Source organism: Xenopus laevis, chromosome 9_10S (genome assembly GCF_017654675.1).
Source record: "Xenopus laevis strain J_2021 chromosome 9_10S, Xenopus_laevis_v10.1, whole genome shotgun sequence".
In the NCBI taxonomy this organism is placed as follows: domain Eukaryota; kingdom Metazoa; phylum Chordata; class Amphibia; order Anura; family Pipidae; genus Xenopus; species Xenopus laevis.
The window spans coordinates 112,051,389-112,071,073 of record NC_054388.1 but is presented as its reverse complement, the minus strand read 5'-3'; the positions used below and the strand labels follow the sequence as shown (position 1 = coordinate 112,071,073).

General features: G+C 41.5%; 2 protein-coding genes across 2 annotated transcripts; both read right to left on the bottom strand.

The window, feature by feature from the left end:
• Nucleotides 1-952: 952 nt before the first annotated feature.
• LOC121399024 (microfibril-associated glycoprotein 4-like) lies at nucleotides 953-4,852 on the bottom strand. The gene is made up of 5 exons (XM_041578791.1): nucleotides 4,744-4,852; nucleotides 4,404-4,546; nucleotides 2,207-2,303; nucleotides 1,890-2,072; nucleotides 953-1,268 (listed from the first exon to the last, which is right to left on the bottom strand). The coding sequence occupies exons 1-5, from the start codon at nucleotides 4,826-4,828 to the stop codon at nucleotides 1,018-1,020; spliced, it is 759 nt and encodes a 252-aa protein (XP_041434725.1). The 5' UTR covers nucleotides 4,829-4,852; the 3' UTR covers nucleotides 953-1,017.
• A 4,719-nt stretch (nucleotides 4,853-9,571) lies between these two features.
• Nucleotides 9,572-17,555, bottom strand: mfap4.1.S (microfibril associated protein 4 gene 1 S homeolog). The gene is made up of 6 exons (NM_001097892.1): nucleotides 17,543-17,555; nucleotides 16,849-16,936; nucleotides 12,898-13,040; nucleotides 12,398-12,494; nucleotides 11,943-12,125; nucleotides 9,572-10,064 (listed from the first exon to the last, which is right to left on the bottom strand). The coding sequence occupies exons 1-6, from the start codon at nucleotides 17,546-17,548 to the stop codon at nucleotides 9,817-9,819; spliced, it is 765 nt and encodes a 254-aa protein (NP_001091361.1). The 5' UTR covers nucleotides 17,549-17,555; the 3' UTR covers nucleotides 9,572-9,816.
• Between the last annotated feature and the right edge of the window lie 2,130 nt (nucleotides 17,556-19,685).

Here is a 19,685-nt window from a genome sequence, read left to right as displayed (position 1 = left end):
GCAGTATATCAATATGGCAGAGAGGGTTGTGGGTATATAATCACTGTGCAATTAAATGTACCAAACCACTTGGGCCTATAAAGGTTTACAACTGCCGTGACCACAATATTCCAGGTCAATAGGATCAAACCCAACAGTATTAAATCAATAAACCCCTGGGTGCTACCGTATCCAATGCTATAGTCATTTCATAAGTAAATCAAATCCATGGCAACAGGTTTCTGAAGTCTACCCTGTACCTACATACTATACAAACTTACAGGTACATAACATCAAACAAAGGCTACTTTCTCTTACAAGGACACTGTCATTGATTTAATTTTGAAATCGGACATGGGGCTAGACATATTGTCAGTTTCCTAGGCGCCCCCAGTCACGTGACTTGTGCTTTGATAAACTTCAGTCACTCTTTACTGCTGTACTGCAAGTTGAAGTGATATCACCCCTCTCCTCCCCCCCAGCAGCCCATCAGCAGAACAATGGGAAGGGAACCAGATAACAGCTGCCTGGTAGGAACACGTGGCACGTAGGAACATCACTCAATAGTAAAAACCCATTTCCCACTGCGACTCCTTCAGTTACATTGAGTAGGAGAAACAACAGCCTGCCAGAAAGCAGTTCCATCCTAAAGTGCTGGCTCTTTCTGAAAGCACATGACCATGGCATCCCTTTAATGATTCTGCTTACAAAGCCTAAATGTTTCATTAAATAGGGTACTTAGTAGTGAAAATCGTGAAGGATATTACAAGACACCTTGAGAGTTGTTTATCAACCCAAGGCAACCACTAACTGATGGGTTGCTATGGGTTATGCCTATAGGAAAATCTGCCCAGTGTTGATAACTGAACCCTGTTGACTTTTGTTGACCTGAAAAGCTCAGTCTGCAGCTTTTTCTAAGGAGGTAAAATATCAACATTTCTCAAATTGTTCAAAAAAAGAAGAAAACATACTCTGTAGGTGGATATCATTTATTGCAGAATAAGAAACACAATCCAATGAATGTAAGTGGCATGCAGATCATCCCATGCGTCGTATCTTCATCTCGGTGGTTTTGAGGGAGTAATTAAAACCCTTCCAGCGAGTCCAAGTGATGCCATTGCCAGAGGACGTGTAGGTGCCCTGCAGGTATGGCCCATTTAGGTTGGCCATGTGACAGCCCTTAAACCAAAAGCCACTGGAATAGAGGAATGCGCAGTTCTGCTGGTAAGTGTCCTGGTCACGGTCATAGGTAGAGAACCTCATCCCCTTGTGGTAAGTCAGAGAATCTCCTGGAAAGAAAATTCCAAATAAATAAGTGTATGTGTGTGTGGAATCTCTGGCTTTTGCTTGTTACCAAGGAACAAAGCACCCAAATGTTCAGGCATGGGAAATGATTGGTTGAAATTAGACTTGGACCAGATTTGGAGGTTTAGCTGCTATCTACTCTCTAGGGCTTAAATAAGGTGGAATTGAAGGTGACTAGTAGATGGACTGAATGAAAATAGAAACTATATAAAAGGTGGAGAATGATAAGATTTAAGCCACTCTGTTGACCATGGGGAAGTCAGTGCATATATATATTATTATTTTATATAATAAATAAGTACTTCCAGTCATTTTGGTAAAGCAGCTGAATGAGGGTATTTTTTTCTAGTAAATGGTGCCTTTGTTTTCTGTTTCCTTTTTAACCTTCCTCTTAGTTATTGCTTAGTTCTAGTTTCTCCCACCAAATTTGATTATCCACCACATCCCCATTCTTGTTCAGGTGTAAATTTGTGCTAAAGGAGACCACATGACCTTTCTATTTAATCGGTTCCATTAATGCAGATATTGTCTATTGGATTTTCGATTGTGAAAAGATTGACCGAATTGGTACATAGTAATAGTTCTGTATCATTATAGCCTCCTACCTGCACCTCCATCAGTGAACCCATCCACATAGAGAGTATAGCCATCCTCCTCTGGGTTAATAGCATTGGGGGAGAGGGAGAAGTCAGCATATTCTACATGGGCTGCATTGTCCTCAAAGTCTCCCAGGTCGATCCTCAGCATATATTTCTTCCCTAGTGTTAGCTGGTAAATATTATGGAGCCCTAAGAAGAAAGTGGTTGCCGTTTAGGTAATGCTGGTTTTATTGCTTGGAGGAGTTGGTGAGAACTTGTTAATTAGTAGAAAGAAATATACAAGAAAGCTGCATGACATCTAATGGCAAGGCAACAGGACTCACCTAGCCAGTACTCTTCATCTGCCCGGCCAAACCCCAACTTATAGTCGGTCCAACCACGGGAGAAGCTTATTGAGCCATTGAACCTCTTCTGGATCACCTGGGGAAAGACTGGTTTTAGATCTCACATCCTTACAAAGGACAACCCCTTTCATGCAGAGTGAATATAACTCTTTTTTTTTTTTGATTTTTGCAGATGATACTAAATTGTGCAGAACTATAGGTTCCATGCAGGATGCTGCCACTTTGCACAGTGATTTGTCTAAACTGGAAAACTGGGCAGCAAACTGGAAAATGAGGTTCAATGTTGATAAATGCAGGTTATGCACTTTGGCAAAAATAATATAAATGCAAGTTATACACTAAATGGCAATGTGTTGGGAGTTTCCTTAAATGAGAAGGATCTTGGGGTCTTTGTAGATAACAAGTTGTCTAATTCTGGGCAGTGTCATTCTGTGGCTACTAAAGCAAATAAAGTTCTTGTATAAAAAAGGGCATTAACTCAAGGGATGAAAACATAATTGTGTCTCTTTATAGGTCCCTGGTGAGGCCTCATCTGGAGTATGGGGTCAGTTTTGGACTCCAGTCCTTAAGAGGGATATAAATGAGCTGGAGAGAGAGCAGAGACTAAGTGCAACTAAACTGGTTAGAGGGAGGGAAGAGTTAAATTATGAGGGTAGACTTTCAAGGTTGGGGTTGTTTTCTCTGGAAAAAAGGCGCTTGTGAGGGGACATGATTAGACTTTACAAGTACATTAGAGGACATTATAGACAAATAGCAGGGGACCTTTTTACCCATAAAGAGAATCACGTACCAGAGGCCTCCCCTTCAGACTAGAGGAAAAGAAGTTTCATTTAAAGGAACAGAGTAGGGGGTTCATCACAGTCAGGACAGTGAGGTTGTGGAATGCACTGCCGGGTGATGTTGTGATGCTGATTCAGTTAATGACTATAAGAGGGACTTGGATGATTTCTTGGACAGACATAATACAAAGGCTATTGTGATACTAAACTCTATAGTTAGTATAGGTGTGGGTATATAGAATTTTATTAAAAGTAGGGAGGGTGTGCGTATGAATGTTGGGTTTTCATTTGGAGGGGTTGAACTTGATGGACTTTTGTCTTTTTTCAACCCAATTTAACTATGTAACTATGTAACTCGGCCTTGGAATTGTGGGTGATCCTACACAAAGATAATTTTTATATTTTAGGTCCAGTATTTCTAGGCACACTGAGCAGCGGCTATGGAAGGATAAAGGGCAACAGCAGCAATGCACTCTATATTGTATCCTTGAGAGAGGAGTGCAGGTAAAGACATCTCATTACCACCCAAAAGTGCATTGAGAGAGAGTTGAGAGAGCTCTGAAACATTCAACTGGAGGTTCCAGAAGTGACCCTTACAGCCTGAGTTTAGCTCAAAGTAAATGGTCACCACAACAAAATCTGTTAAGATCCTTATTCTTTCAAAGTGTTTAAAATCTAATGTATTTTGGAATTATAAATTATCACATTCACTGGGTCCTGTGTATTTTTAGGGCACCCGCTTTTATTACAGCACCGGCAACTATGGGGGCAAAGGTAGACATGGCCTGACATTATTCAGGTCAGTTTGTTTTGCTTATTTACAATGTAAGGGAACTTGGTTACAGTATATCGCTGTCCAGAGTCCCACTGAGGGAAACCAATTTATTTGAAACACCTGGGGCTACTTAAAGGATAAGTAAATCTTTAAAATAAGTGAATGTAGAATTGATGAGAGGGCTAAGTAGTCAAGGAAGTTGTCAGGAGAAAGAAAGAGGCTGATGTTCTTCTGCTTAGGAAAGATTTGAGAAAGGTTTCTAATTTTATTCCTAAGCAGAAGAACATCAGAGCAGCCTCTTTCTTTCTCCTGACAACTTCCTTGACTACTTGGTGGTCAGACTGGTGGGAAACTGACCAGCAGGTGGCACTGTTGTAACAAAATTCATTCATATTAACAGTACATGTATCTCTTAATATCTTGGAATAAAAAATAAATAAATACTGAATGTGAACTAGAAAAGTGCTTAGCCCCCTCATCAATTCTACATTCACTTATTTTAAAGGTTTACTTATCCTTTAACAAAGCCCTGTGCTTATTGCAGGGCCTGCAACGGAGCTCCTCTTTAAAGAGATATCAGCTGACATTGTCATTGTAGTACATGAAATGGGCTCCAACTCACCGTCCACTTCCCACCATCAGTAGTCATGTCACAGTATACGGGCACAGCACTTGAGGATCCAGCAGGGTATATAATGTACACCCCATCTTCATTTGATCCGTGAGCATAGACATCTTCACAGTCTACAGGGAATGGCCCTGTGTCTGGAATATGATAAGGGAGTGTGAGTATCTACAAAAGATCTGGCATGGGGAGCTGCTCATTACCCGTGTCTGGGGTGCAAAAAGGAATGTAGAGAATCTGGAACAATGGGAAGATCTGGCAAAGGAGGTGTAGGAACTGGTATCAAGGCATGGAACTTGCACACTGGAATAGTGCTGGAGAACCATAGTCTACTCACCAATTTCTGACTGTCTCTTCAATTTCTGGCCCCAAACAGAGCCACAAACCACCAACAGAAGTGCACAGTGTCCAAGGATCCCCATTGCCTGGAACAGAATAAACCTTGTTGTAACTGAAGATTGCAACCTGGAGTAACCTTTAGAAATGTGGACTTGTATGTTTCTGCATCTGGCCAATCAGATCTTAACGTGATAATGTCATGGGAAAACATTTTATTTTCAAAGCGCATTAGCTAATAGTGCTGCTCCAGCAGAATTCTGCACTGAAATTCATTTTTCAAAAGAGCAAACTGATTATTTTAAATTTAATTTTGAAATCTGACATGGGGCTAGACATATTGTCAGTTCCCAGGTGCCCCCAGTCATGTGACTTGTGCTCTGATAAACTTCAGTCACTCTTTACTGCTGTACTGCAAGTTGGTGTGATATCACCCCTCCCCCCAGCAACCTAACAACAGAACAATGAGAAGGTGTAACCAGATAGCAGCTCCCTAACACAAGATAACAGCTCCCTGGTAGATCTAAGAACAGAACTCAATAGTAAAATCCAGGTCCCACTGAGACACATTCAGTTACATTGAGTAGTAGAAACAACAGGCTGCCAGAAAGCAGTTCCATCCTAAAGTGCTGGCTCTTTCTGAAAGCAAATGACCAGGCAAAATGACCTGAGATGCACCTACACACCAATATTACAACTAAATACACTTGCTGGTTCAGGAATGACATTTTATATTGTAGAGTAAATTATTTGCAGTGTAAACAGTGTCATTTAGGAATAAAAAACTACATCAGAAAAATCATGATAGATTCCCTTTAAATGCTGATTTATCTTATGGGGACAACCCTTTTGCTTTGTGAATACTCACTCATCTCTTAGTAAACTATCTTATTGGAAATAATAACCCTTTGCTTGGGTACCCAGATTACCTGTATCCTCCAGAAACATCAGTCTCAGTCTTGGGCCCCATTTTATTTGGCAGTCCAACAAATGACACTAATGGTATACGTAACTCATTAGTCTAATGAATTAATGTTAATTATTATACATTTTAGATCCAACCCTATCTGTTCCCAGATCTTACCTTCATTCCTGTAGCAGATTGTCTGTAATTTTGGATTAATGCTGCTATTTATATGGTTCTCCCACCGACCCCCCTGTAATGTAAAGTAATGAGGCAATCTGATATACGGGAAGAATGGGGGCAAGGGTGATAAGGTATAATGATTAACAAAGGTTTACATGATAAGGAAAAGGGGGTCAAGTCAAGTTTTCTGCATGACATACAGTAGACCCTGAACAGGTATACAATGCGTAATACTAACCCTTGAACTGGGAAATCCGTGAAGTGACTGTCTGGAACGGTGGATACGGTTACTGGAAATGGATTGCAAAAATTAAACATACTGTGTGCAACTCCCCGCCTATGCCTGGTTTATATACATTGTGCTTTGCTTCACAGAATACAATGATGTCTACCACATTTATCTGACCTGCTAATTCAAATCTCAGCGGGGAGTGGGTGACAAATTTCCCCAGATTGTAGGCTCTACTTTACCCAGGTCTCTAAAACCCAACCACTTTGCATGTATTCTGTGGGTAGTATGACCCATATAGTTGCACCTTCCCACCCTAATTAGTTGAATTCCCAGAGCAAAAAATAATAAAACGTAACTTTTATTAATCACATCCTAAAATTAATGTGAGACAAATTGAGTATAAAGTGTCTATTAAAACCTAGGTTAGGTAAGGAAGCTGTAATTGACTCAAGGTCGACAGCTAATAGACAATACTTTAAAGTTTGGAATAATGATGTGGGTTTTTCAAACCCAGTGGTAGCAATTATCCCACATTATTGCTACCACTCTAATTTATCTTAATTATTCTGTGGGTACCAACCTGATTCTATTTTGCACCTCTGATGCATGTAGTTTGCTGTCTTTTCATTGGTTTAAAAATTCATTTTTTCCAGATCTTTAGTTTTCCATACCATCATAGAGATATCAGACGAGGGCCTTACACAGAACATTTCTCAATGTATATCTTAAGTATAAACTCACAACCTATGCTGCCTCTGTCTCATTAACTCCCCTAACTGGCAGCTGTAAGCGTCTCTCTACAACTTTCCTGTAGGCCATCACATATAACAAAGGCAATGTTCAAACCGGAACTAAGGATAGACAGAAGAGACAGATGGTGGTGGTGGAGTCTCTAGGCACTTACCTCTTCTATCTGCCTACGTACTTCTAGTCCAGGCCCTGGGTGAGATGATGGCCCAACAATGTTGGAAGTCAGCGATTGTGGTTATCAGTGATGGAGGTGTTTGCAATTGGGGGCGGCTAACCCGGGAAGTAGTCCTCTTGCCATCAGCCCAAGAGCATGAGTAATGAGGAGCCAATGATAGCCGGTTGATGGTTAATGGATGGCTGGATGGTTGATGTAGATATGTTTATCCCTTTAGTTTGTATGTTCCTTATTACAACTTAGAAACATGGAGTAACCTAAGAAGTCTGACGAAGTGCCTGGAAAGAGGGCACGAAACGCGTAGGTTTTCCTCACCAACCCACTGCTAGAAACTCACTAAGATGTGCCAATAAAGCCGCAAGAAAAATGAACAATACCGTCTCCTGTGATTCCTTCGTTCTACGCCGTGAAATGGGGTAAATCTGTGTACTGAAGTTACCTCCCCAACGAAGTGAGGAGGATCCCACGAGAGCTGCGACCGAAGAGAGAAATGGTTCATTGAGAAGGGTGAGCTCCGATTTAATATCTAGACCTGTTTCTGATGTTTGTTCACAAGTCAATACCTCTTCTATCTGCCTACGTACTTCTAGTCCAGGCCCTGGGTGAGATGATGGCCCAACAATGTTGGAAGTCAGCGATTGTGGTTATCAGTGATGGAGGTGTTTGCAATTGGGGGCGGCTAACCCAGGAAGTAGTCCTCCTGCCATCAGCCCAAGAGCATGAGTAATGAGGGCCAATGATAGCCGGTTGATGGTTAATGGATGGCTGGATGGTTGATGTAGATATGTTTATCCCTTTAGTTTGTATGTTCCTTATTACAACTTAGAAACATGGAGTAACCTAAGAAGTCTCTAGCTGCTTTTCAGTCTGGCATCTTTGTAGCTCTTCATCTACAGGATTTTTATAGTACAGGTCCCCAAACAACTTGTATACGGTTGGTAATTGTCTCCAGCCAAAACTGCTAAAATTCATCCTACTCAAGCAACTCATCTTGATGTTCTTGTTTAGAATTTGGATCTATATCAAGCTAAAAAATAGATGTTGGGTTCTTGGGGACACCCATTAACACTTACATCAACCATTATTGGTCACCTGTGTTATAGAGAGGCTTTACCAATCAATACAAACCACTGTCCGCCATATTGGTTTTGCTCATAGACTCAGTTGGTAACCTTGGAAATATCAAACAGCTGTTCCTAACAGAAATCCTCCTCAAAAACACACATTTACGCAGATTAAAAAGAAATTGGATTCCTTGGTGGTCTTTTCTAAATCAAAGCAACTCAACCCAGTTATTTGCTTATATGATATCAGTTCCAGTATATTCATTTCTATAACACCTCAAAAATATTGTTGCCTCCAAAAAACAATTGTCCCTCCTTTTTTTATACAGAATAATGTAATGTAATGTTTTGGATTTTTGCCCGAAAATCCCGAAATAGCACAGACTACAGAAACGACAGTAGGATAGGGACCTCTCTCTTTTGACTTATATACAACCTTAGCAAGTCTGAGATGGTGGATTTTCTGATTCTGACTTTTTGTATCCTCGGGGTATAATAAATGTCGGACTATGATAATAAATCTTGAAAAAATTTGAGTTTTTTCCACTAGAAATTTGGATTTTATAGTAAACAAAACTCAAATTTTGCGAGTTTATGGCATTCGGACTTAATATATAACCCCCTAACTGTAACTGATCTTCTCTTACCAATCTAATCCCTCTTTTATATCCTTTTACCTTTTCTTTAAGTTGGACAACTATCATGTATTTCTACATGTTTCCTGTATCCTTTTTATTGTGTCCCCAAACTTTTTTTTTTTACCTGTGAGCCATGTTCAAATGTAAAACAGTTAGGGAGCATGAAAACGGGGGCATTAAAAAGTTTCATGGGTGCCAAATAAGGCCTGTGATTGGCTATTTTGGAGGCTCTATTTGGCATTACACATGGTTTTTATATAACCAAAACCTGCCTCCAAACCAGGAATTAAAAAAATAAGCACCTGTTTTGAGGCCGCTGGGAGCAAAATGAAAAAAGTTGGTGAGCAACTGGAGAGCCACTGGTTTGGGATCACTGCAAAAGCATATAGTGTAAAATAGTGTAATATAGTGTAATATCAGACACCTGTTAGGGCAGTGGTCGATCACCTGCGATAAAAATGCACGACTGGGGTTGACAAATCTCCCGAAAAATGCCTCTCCATTGGAAATACAGTAACTAAAATCCCTGGCAGTAAAATGTTGCCTCTGGAGGAAACTTCAGACGACTTCAAAATACGTTGGTTATATCGCTGGCGATTTCAGTTATTTTATATTTGAGAGGGATTTTCTGGAGATTTTCCACCTGCAGTCACGCATAAATAATCACGGGGACAAATCTCCCCGTCAGCCACTGCCCTTATCTAATCATTTAAGTTTGTCACTTAATTATGAAGTCTTTGGAAGATATGGTAGAATGCCTTGGGGACCTTAAGTATCCCTTTCACTCAAACATGGAAGAATCATTTCATAATTACCATTTCATTGGTTTCAAGAAGAAGAAGAAGAAACACTTTCCACTGGAAATTAAAACTTAAAACCAAAATGATGAGACATATTTATGAGACAGATTCAAGTTACAGCATTCTTTAGTGGACATCATCTACAGAATATTAAAGGTAGAGCAGGTCGTGATGAACACAATGAAGTTATAGCTAGCAACATCAAGTGAGCCACAGGGAGAAGAAGTGAAATTTGGGGGTGAAGGTGAAAAGCTCACAGCAGAATGACACTGATATTATAACAGACTGTTGTGCTACAGGTCGTAAAGCTAAGTGATCTGGAGGGCCATCACACACGTCGTATCTTCATCTCGGTACTTTTAAGGGAGTAGTAAAGACCCCTCCATTCAGACCAGATGACGCCACTCCCATAGGACAGGTGGACACCACGCAGGTATGGTCCATTCAGATTAGCCAGGTGACAAGCTCTGAACCAGAAGCCGCCAGCAGAGAGGGAAGCACAGTTTTGCTGGTAAGTATCCCGATCTCTGTCGTAGGTGGAAAACTTCATCCCGTTGTGATAGGTCAGAGAGTCCCCTAAAAAAGAATTGACAAGAGTGTATCAGGATGGAAACATATTAAGGGGCCAAAGAGAAGAAACTGCTGGAGGCCCCATTGATTCAAAACAACGACTCTTGATCTATGTGATGGTTTTGGATACCTTACCCTTGCTATGAAAAATCTAACTATGGCAATGTGTCTTCTGCAGAACTAAAGAGCAATTGCAAGGAACCGCCATGGAGGACCTTCTTCCACACACACACACACACACATATATATTATCCCTCCTTATACCGAGTTCATCTGTATCTCTGGTGTCAATGACAATATTTTCTAGACAAAATAAGGATTTCACTTGGACCTCCTAAAAAGTACCCCATACACTTTGTTTGTTTGAATGGAAACCTTTTCACTTTCAATTCTCAGATTTCAATTTCTCAATTTCTTTGCCATTAAAATCTAGAAGAACCTTGTGCAATTAAACAAAAACATATCCAGACATTATTAATATATTAGATACATCGTCCACTTTTCTTTTTGTTCCCCCTTTTTGTTCCCCCGTTGATCGTTAGACTTTTTCAGTTCAAGCCACCTAAGAGGTCTAAACTTTGGTCAGATACCCATAAAGCTCATAACAAGGTTACAAATATAGTTAAACATTGGTAGAACATTCTTCTGCAGTTCCAGGAATATCTACGGCAGCCAATAAGCTTCAACCATAAATTCCACCCTAAATGACCTTTTAGCTGGGTTTTCTGTTTTATTTTGAGAGCAGATGGCCATTCGCCCTATATCTTACCCTACTTGATATTTGGGTTGAGCATTTCCTGACACTACTTCAATGACTGGAAGAATGTTCAAGGGGAACAAAGGGAAGTTACACATTGGGCAGTTTTCAGGTTTTTTTTTTTTTATCAAAATATGAATTGATCTCATTATTTTCTGAAATATACTCAGACCAAATCCGTATGGGTTATTACCCATTTTCTGCTCGAAAACCCAGCACAGATAAGGATATCTTTGGGACTTCTCCCATTGACTTATACTATATACAACCTCGGCAGGTCTGAGATGCCAACTTTTTACATCCTCGCGGTATAATAAATCACAAAAAAATTTAGTTTTTTTTTTACTCAAAATTTTAAAAAAGTTTAAAACTTTGCTATGGTCTTCTTTCACTTGATAAACAGGCACAGAATCCTTTCTTAAATCTATCTAATGTATGTGCCAGTACAACTGCTACAGGGAGTATATATCTTTAGCTTGCGCTGAAGAAAACCCTTTTCAAACCTCCTTCGGCTAATCTCGTTTTGTGTCCTTTGGAAAACTTTATCACTACTTTTACAGCAGTGGTAGATATTATTAACAATTCTTGCAACAGGTATAACTTAAAAAAAAATTCTGCTAAAAAAAATATACAAATATCAGGCTGGTAGAAAAAAAATATTTCAAAATTGCCTTCAAGAAGAACGTCTATGGGGCTTAGGCAGCACCACTAAATGCCACCTTACTTCTAACGTATGTAATAGAAGGAGAGAGGGAGAAATCTGCTACATCTCTAGGGATGTCCTTTGGAAATTTCTATTACCACTTTAAAATAAAATAAATGTTTAAGAAGATGAATAAAATCAGTCTAGTAGGTGAAACATTATAATTTTGCTCATAGAGGAACATCTGGGATCTAAGGCAGACCCACGATATGTCTACTTGTTTCTGACAAAGACAATAAAAACAGAGTAGGGGGACAAATATAGACCATCAATTTGTAACAGAATTTTTTTTTTTTCAGAGCAGTGATTAGCATTCATTGTGTAGCCAACTTTTGATGTCTTCTCCTTGGGAACTTCTGCTTTTGGTCTTAGACAAGTGGACCCCTTAGTGTCTCAATGCACCCTGACCACTAGGTGCTCCTACCTGCTCCTCCATCAGTGAAATCTTCCACATACAAAGTGTAGCCATCTTCCTCTGGGTTAATGGCTTTGGGGCAGAGGGAGAAGTCCCCATATTTAGCATGGGTCATGTTGTTCTCAAAGTCTCCCAGTTCGATCCTCAACTCATACTTCCTCCTCAATGTTAGCTGGTAAATATTGTGCAGTCCTAAAGGAACATAAAACAGGAAAGAGAATTTAATTTACAGAATGTATTGTTGATAGGGGTTGCTGGGAACTTCAATGAAGTAGGCAACAGTCCTGCATGAAAGTAACCAGAAGGGATCAGTAAGGGAGGCCATATATAGACTGTTGCATTATCCAACCAGTTTGTGGAGCAAAACATTGAATATTGTGTGATAGGACCATGAACCAATTGGGATTAAACGCGCTTACATCTCAGGGGTATCAGAGGTTTCTCTGGAAGAGCTTAGAACTTACCAAGCCAATATTCTTCATCTGCTCGACCGAACCCCAATTTATAGTCAATCCAGCCACGGAAAAAACTCAGGGTGCCATTAAACCTTCTCTGGATCACCTGGGGGGGGGGGGCATACTGATTTTAAAACTCAAAGGCAAACATTTCACACATATTGAAAGAAAGGAGGGGAGAGTGTGGTTGATAGCATCATTATAATCCTTTTATTCTAAGGGACCTGCCTATACCCAGGCTAAACTGTTTTCAGGGGTTCAGTGAAACTGAATGAGACGTTGTAGTCAGCCTGGTGTACATTATACAGCATTACAGAGCCTCCAAGTGGAGCATATATCAATGATTCACCATAGATGTGATTGTGGCCCTGAACTCTTGGTTATCTGACCACTTTACTGCTCTGTGATTAACTACACAACTTTGAGGTGAAATTATTCCAAGATCTTCATTCATGTACACTACTATTTATATAAACTTATATACAACATCATAATGGGCTCCAACTCACTGTCCACTTCCCACCATCAGTAGTCATGTCACAGTATACGGGCACAGCACTTGAGGATCCAGCAGGGTAGATGACATATACCCCATCGGCTTCTGCTCCTGCATCATGTACCTCCTCACAGTCTGCAGGGAACTGCTCAGAATCTTCACATGGAAAGTGAGAAAACAGTGAGAATCCGGTGCAGCGGCTGAATCTGACACACTGTAATAGGGAAATTATATGTAGAGGGGACTGCTCATTATCTGAACATGGAGAGTGAGAAGGTAAGGTTAGTGTCTGGTGCATAGGGGATAGAAGGGATAATAGTCTCTGGGAAGGGAGTGTGACTGTGGGATAGCAGGTATAGTAGGGAGAGATGTGTCTATAGTAACAGTGGGATAATAGTCTCTGGGAAGGGAGTGTGACTGAGGGATAACAGGTATAGTAGGGAGAGATGGTGCCTATAGTAACAGTGGATAATAGTCTCTGGGAAGGGAGTGTGACTGTGGGATAGCAGGTATAGTAGGGAGAGGTGGGGCCTATAGTAACAGTGGATAATAGTCTCTGGGAAGGGAGTGTGACTGTGGGATAGCAGGTATAGTAGGGAGAGATGGTGCCTATAGTAACAGTGGATAATAGTCTCTGGGAAGGGAGTGTGACTGTGGGATAACAGGTATAGTAGGGAGAGATGGTGCCTATAGTAACAGTGGATAATAGTCTCTGGGAAGGGAGTGTGACTGTGGGATAGCAGGTATAGTAGGGAGAGATGTGTCTATAGTAACAGTGGATAATAGTCTCTGGGAAGGGAGTGTGACTGTGGGATAGCAGGTATAGTAGGGAGAGATGGTGCCTATAGTAACAGTGGATAATAGTCTCTGGGAAGGGAGTGTGACTGTGGGATAACAGGTATAGTAGGGAGAGATGGTGCCTATAGTAACAGTGGATAATAGTCTCTGGGAAGGGAGTGTGACTGTGGGATAGCAGGTATAGTAGGGAGAGATGTGTCTATAGTAACAGTGGATAATAGTCTCTGGGAAGGGAGTGTGACTGTGGGATAGCAGGTATAGTAGGGAGAGATGGTGCCTATAGTAACAGTGGATAATAGTCTCTGGGAAGGGAGTGTGACTGTGGGATAGAAGGTATAGTAGGGAGAGATGGTGCCTATAGTAACAGTGGGATAATAGTCTCTGGGAAGGGAGTGTGACTGTGGGATAGCAGGTATAGTAGGGAGAGATGTGTCTATAGTAACAGTGGATAATAGTCTCTGGGAAGGGAGTGTGACTGTGGGATAGCAGGTATAGTAGGGAGAGATGGTGTCTATAGTAACAGTGGATAATAGTCTCTGGGAAGGGAGTGTGACTGTGGGATAGCAGGTATAGTAGGGAGAGATGGTGCCTATAGTAACAGTGGATAATAGTCTCTGGGAAGGGAGTGTGACTGTGGGATAGAAGGTATAGTAGGGAGAGATGGAGCCTATAGTAACAGTGGGATAATAGTCTCTGGGAAGGGAGTGTGACTGTGGGATAGCAGGTATAGTAGGGAGAGATGTGTCTATAGTAACAGTGGATAATAGTCTCTGGGAAGGGAGTGTGACTGTGGGATAGCAGGTATAGTAGGGAGAGATGCTGCTTATAGTAACAGTGGGATAATAGTCTCTGGGAAGGGAGTGTGACTGTGGGATAGCAGGTATAGTAGGGAGAGATGGTGCCTATAGTAACAGTGGGATAATAGTCTCTGGGAAGGGAGTGTGACTGTAGGATAGCAGGTATAGTAGGGAGAGATGGTGCCTATAGTAACAGTGGATAATAGTCTCTGGGAAGGGAGTGTGACTGTGGGATAGCAGGTATAGTAGGGAGAGATGGTGTCTATAGTAACAGTGGATAATAGTCTCTGGGAAGGGAGTGTGACTGTGGGATAGCAGGTATAGTAGGGCGAGATGGTGTCTATAGTAACAGTGGGATAATAGTCTCTGGGAAGGGAGTGTGACTGTAGGATAGCAGGTATACTGTAGTAGGGAGAGATGGTGTCTATAGTAACAGTGGGATAATAGTCTCTGGGAAGGGAGTGTGACTGTGGGATAGCAGGTATAGTAGGGAGAGATGGTGTCTATAGTAACAGTGGATAATAGTCTCTGGGAAGGGAGTGTGACTGTGGGATAGCAGGTATAGTAGGGAGAGATGGTGTCTATAGTAACAGTGGATAATAGTCTCTGGGAAGGGAGTGTGACTGTGGGATAGCAGGTATAGTAGGAAGAGATGGTGCCTATAGTAACAGTGGATAATAGTCTCTGGGAAGGGAGTGTGACTGTAGGATAGCAGGTATAGTAGGGAGAGATGGTGCCTATAGTAACAGTGGATAATAGTCTCTGGGAAGGGAGTGTGACTGTGGGATAGCAGGTATAGTAGGGAGAGATGGTGTCTATAGTAACAGTGGATAATAGTCTCTGGGAAGGGAGTGTGACTGTGGGATAGCAGGTATAGTAGGGAGAGATGTGTCTATAGTAACAGTGGATAATAGTCTCTGGGAAGGGAGTGTGACTGTGGGATAGCAGGTATAGTAGGGAGAGATGGTGTCTATAGTAACAGTGGATAATAGTCTCTGGGAAGGGAGTGTGACTGTGGGATAACAGGTATAGTAGGGAGATGGTGCCGGTATATTGTTCTGTGGGAAGGGACTGTATCCCCCATGTGAATTTGTATCTGTGTCCCACTATCACAAGAAAGTAGACCTGCTTTTAATACTGTATATATCATATCTTATTTACTAAAAGTAACTTTTTAGGTGGATGTTTCTTTAAACAAACCGCTTTCCCATTCTTTTCAATTACCAGCCAATTAATGTCCTGGCAGATCTAATGAGGTGTTTGTGGAGCAAACAATTTCCTTCTATCTGCTCTTGATTTGCAGACTTAATAACATTTCCTTTAAAGATTCCAGTAGAGATTTGTGTGTCTGCGGTTTTGGCATTTGCCCTCTCCTTTGTGGTTGGATGTTGGGACATGTGAGCTTCTGGGATGAGTTAGTTCCGGTTGGTTGGAGGTTTAATGTTGCTTAGAGTAAGGAGATGTTATTCTAGATTTTATTTAGCATTATTGCTCTTCTAGTTAACTTTAATGGTAGAAGTAAGCCACCATACCACGTACAAGTAAACCCCCATATGGTGGTCCTCACTATTAACCTCTTGCCATGTGTTTCATAGACTGGGCACCTCCAGGTCGTATTTCTTGGGAAAAGTGTCTTCTGACCCAACCGATCGATAGGGAAGACACCTCAAAGACCAACACACAGTTCTACAGGCATAAGACCATTGAAGAGTCTGGTTTGAGGTTCTACAACCTTGGAAGTAGAGATTGCATCTGTTAACCACAATATTTTAGTTTTTAGAAACGTGGCCATCCTTTCTGATGGCATTTCACGTGCCCCTTAAAAAATATAGATTTGGTAATGTATTTCTCCCACCTCTCTGCAGGCTTTATCTCATCCCAAGAGACCCAATGGCCCCAACAGATTCTTACATCACTTTTGTTTAGTTTGAGCAGCGGATTGTTTGTGTAACATATCAGTTGTGCAACGGTCTCAGCAGCGGGCATGGTGCCAGAGCTGGCAGCTAATACTTGGCACAGGATTATAATACCATGTAATGAGAAGAACATCAGATCCATGGGAAATGAGAAGAAGCTGTACCTGATATTGGAAACTGAAAATGTCAATACAACTGTCAGTTGCTGGGAATTTGAAGATCCAAGGCTATTTTAATGCCACTTAGTGCTCAATGAAGACAAAAAATCAGGCGGAGGTGGGTGCAAGGGATCTCTGAACTTTCTGCCTGCCATAGGGCTCCTTAGCACCATGCACCCACCAACGCTCCTTAAATTGCTTATCTGAAGTGTAAGTGCATGTGTGTGTGTGTATTCTATTAACATGACATATGATATAAATGGATTTTCCATCAAACATCTGGCTCAGCACTCACCATTCTCTGGCTCTCGCTTGGATATCCGACTCCAAACTGAGTCACAAGCCAACAGTAAGAGAGCGATGTGCCCAAGGGCCCAGAGTGCCTGCAACACAACACAACTTATTCAGCTGAGCTACAAATCCTAGGGAGGTGTGTGTGCATGATCTTCTGTAATGGGCCACCATAAAGTGACCTTCAGGGTCCAAGCTGACCCTTTCTGTGGTGCTCTGAGAGGGCTGGAATAAGAGAACAGTGGTTTGCTGAAGTGGCAAATTCATAATTGTACATGCCCCTCAGGGTGTTGCCTCCTTGAACTACTGTAACACCTATCCCCCCGTTCTTCTAGTTAGAACTACTTGGGGTGCCCTGTGAACTTTCCCTTTTCCTATGGAAATGTATGCCACTTAGCTGCACATTTTTGTTATTGGATTGCCCTATAACTAATACTTTCATAAATACACAACCATTGCTGTTAATCGCATCAAAATTTGTTCATAAGTTAGAACCTACATAAGAGACCCAAAACCTCAACATTCCACCCCATCCATACAGTATTTAGGACCCCTTGTTATGTAAATCTCCATTGTTAAGTCAATCGGGTGACTGGTTTTTTTTTTTTAGGGGGATCAGCTTATTTACCTAAAGACATTTGTTCCCACAATCAGAATCAGACTGAACCCCATCTGTCCCCATGGCCCTGAGCTCCTACCTTCATCCCTGCAGCTGCTGCTCTGTAATTCTGCTTTTTTAAGCTCTTGTATTTATATGGTGTGTCTGGTCCAGATCTCTCCTTCCAACCCTGGCCCCTCTTCCCCAGCAATATAAGGGGGAGCGTTTCGGGGGAGTTGGAATATTATTGTTAAAATAAAAAGTACACAGCACGCGGGTGTTGGGCTTCAGCCTCCAGGATACAAAACACACATGTTTTTGCAGCATAACAGAATGCCCAGAGCTGGCACTCACACCAGGGAGGTTCGTTGAAGGTGAAAAGACAGACAATGGAATGAGGTTACACAACACAAAAGTCATATGTTTTTGTATTTCCATGCACTGTACTGTGTTGTATTGTTCTGCCACACAACTCCACTTGCAATAACTATTATACAGTGAACATGGAGTTCAGCCATAGAGAGAGGAGCTAGGGAGATAGAGTAGGGCAGGAAGGTAGAGTGAGTGAGGAAGGAAAAAAAAGAAAAAGTAAGACAGGACTTTCTTTTCTTTCTATAGTTATAAAATGTACGAGGAGAGACAACAATGAATTAAGGAAAAAGGGAAAGGTCCAGGTAAAGAGAGAGTTAAGGCAAATATGGTAAAGAGAGATACGTAGAGAGGGATGGGGTAATACAGAGATGGACAGAATAAGGAAAAATAGGTTGGTGGAAAAGAGGATTAATAAGAGAGAAAATGAAGAGAGAGTGAAAGGGAGATGAGAGATAAAAATATTAGGAAGAGATGGAAAAAGAGAGAAGAAAGAGAAAAGAGGGTGGTAGAGTGAGACAGAGAAGTGCAACGAGAGATTGTGGGAGAGAGTGGAAGAGAAAGAGAGCAGGGAGAGCATGAAATAGGATGAAAAGAGAGTGAGATTGCAAATATTTTGTGTTGTCTTGGCAAAGAGAGAAGTGTCATTTCTAAACATGAGTAAAAGAGACCAACCAACACAGAGAGAGATAACAGGACATTGGAAGAGACCCCTATGATTCAGAAAGAGAGTCTCTCCAGGAGAGAACTTGAGACCAGAATGGGAGCCAAGGCCTCCATCCCTACTCTGTCTTCCATCAAACCATTTGCCTTACACAACGGCCGACACCCCTATAAATCACAAGTGACAGACATGGCAAGAGCCCAAATCTTTCCCAGACTGGCGCCTCCAGGGCCTGTGTATTTTGTGAGGTGGGGGGGGGGAACATCAGGCACAGGAGCACCTACAAAATGCCCCAGCCACAGAGCTTTCTAAGAATCTGAACAGGGAGACCAATAGCAGAACTACGAGTTACTGGATCCAACAGCAAAATAACATTTTTTGGGACTTAATTGCCAAAAAAGTGATGATTTGTAAATAATCAGTATATAAGTATTGTGAACTGCGCCCGCTCGTCCTTTACCATCAGCTGCTTTTACAGCCTGACATTGGTACGTTGGGTTGTCCTATCTGGTCTGCAGGAAAGTGAATTTGAGAACCAATCTGATATACAGTTACACATTGGCATCAGGCAGCAGCCCACTGATGTACATTAGGGCTCATGGCAGTTTGAATGTGCCAGTTGGCTCCTCCACCTTATTCTGTCATTTTGTATTGACAGTCAGGGTATATCTCATGCATAACCAATAGAGATATTGAGCTGGAACACTCCCTACTAGCCAGGGGTGGCACTGAGATGCAAGCAGTGATCAGTTGCCAGTTGGCTTATCTGGATAGATGCAATTGGCTCATCCATATGTTTTTATCAGGACTTTTATTATGGATTCATCTTATCCTATCCCACCTGCTTAGGAGGTAGACCTTGGGCTTGGTGGGCAGTAGATATCCTAGTTGGCTTTCAATTAGTTGCTCACCAGTCACATCACAAGGTGAGAATCTCTGGAGACAGGCAGGGCATTTTCCTAGGCAATAACCAATAAGGGGCCCCTCGTTTATGGAATTCCATTGGCAGAAGAACAAAGTTCCTACAACTAATGTACTTGATGAAGGCTATTTATTTGTACCATTTACATCTTGTTTTCTTAACCCCGGAGGCCATTATATTCCTATATTACAGTGGGCCCCTCTTATCTAAGAAACAGGGAACAATACATTGTGCATCTACTTGGTGTAGGGTGCCATAGAGTGTTGAACTGAACTGGAATAGCCAAAG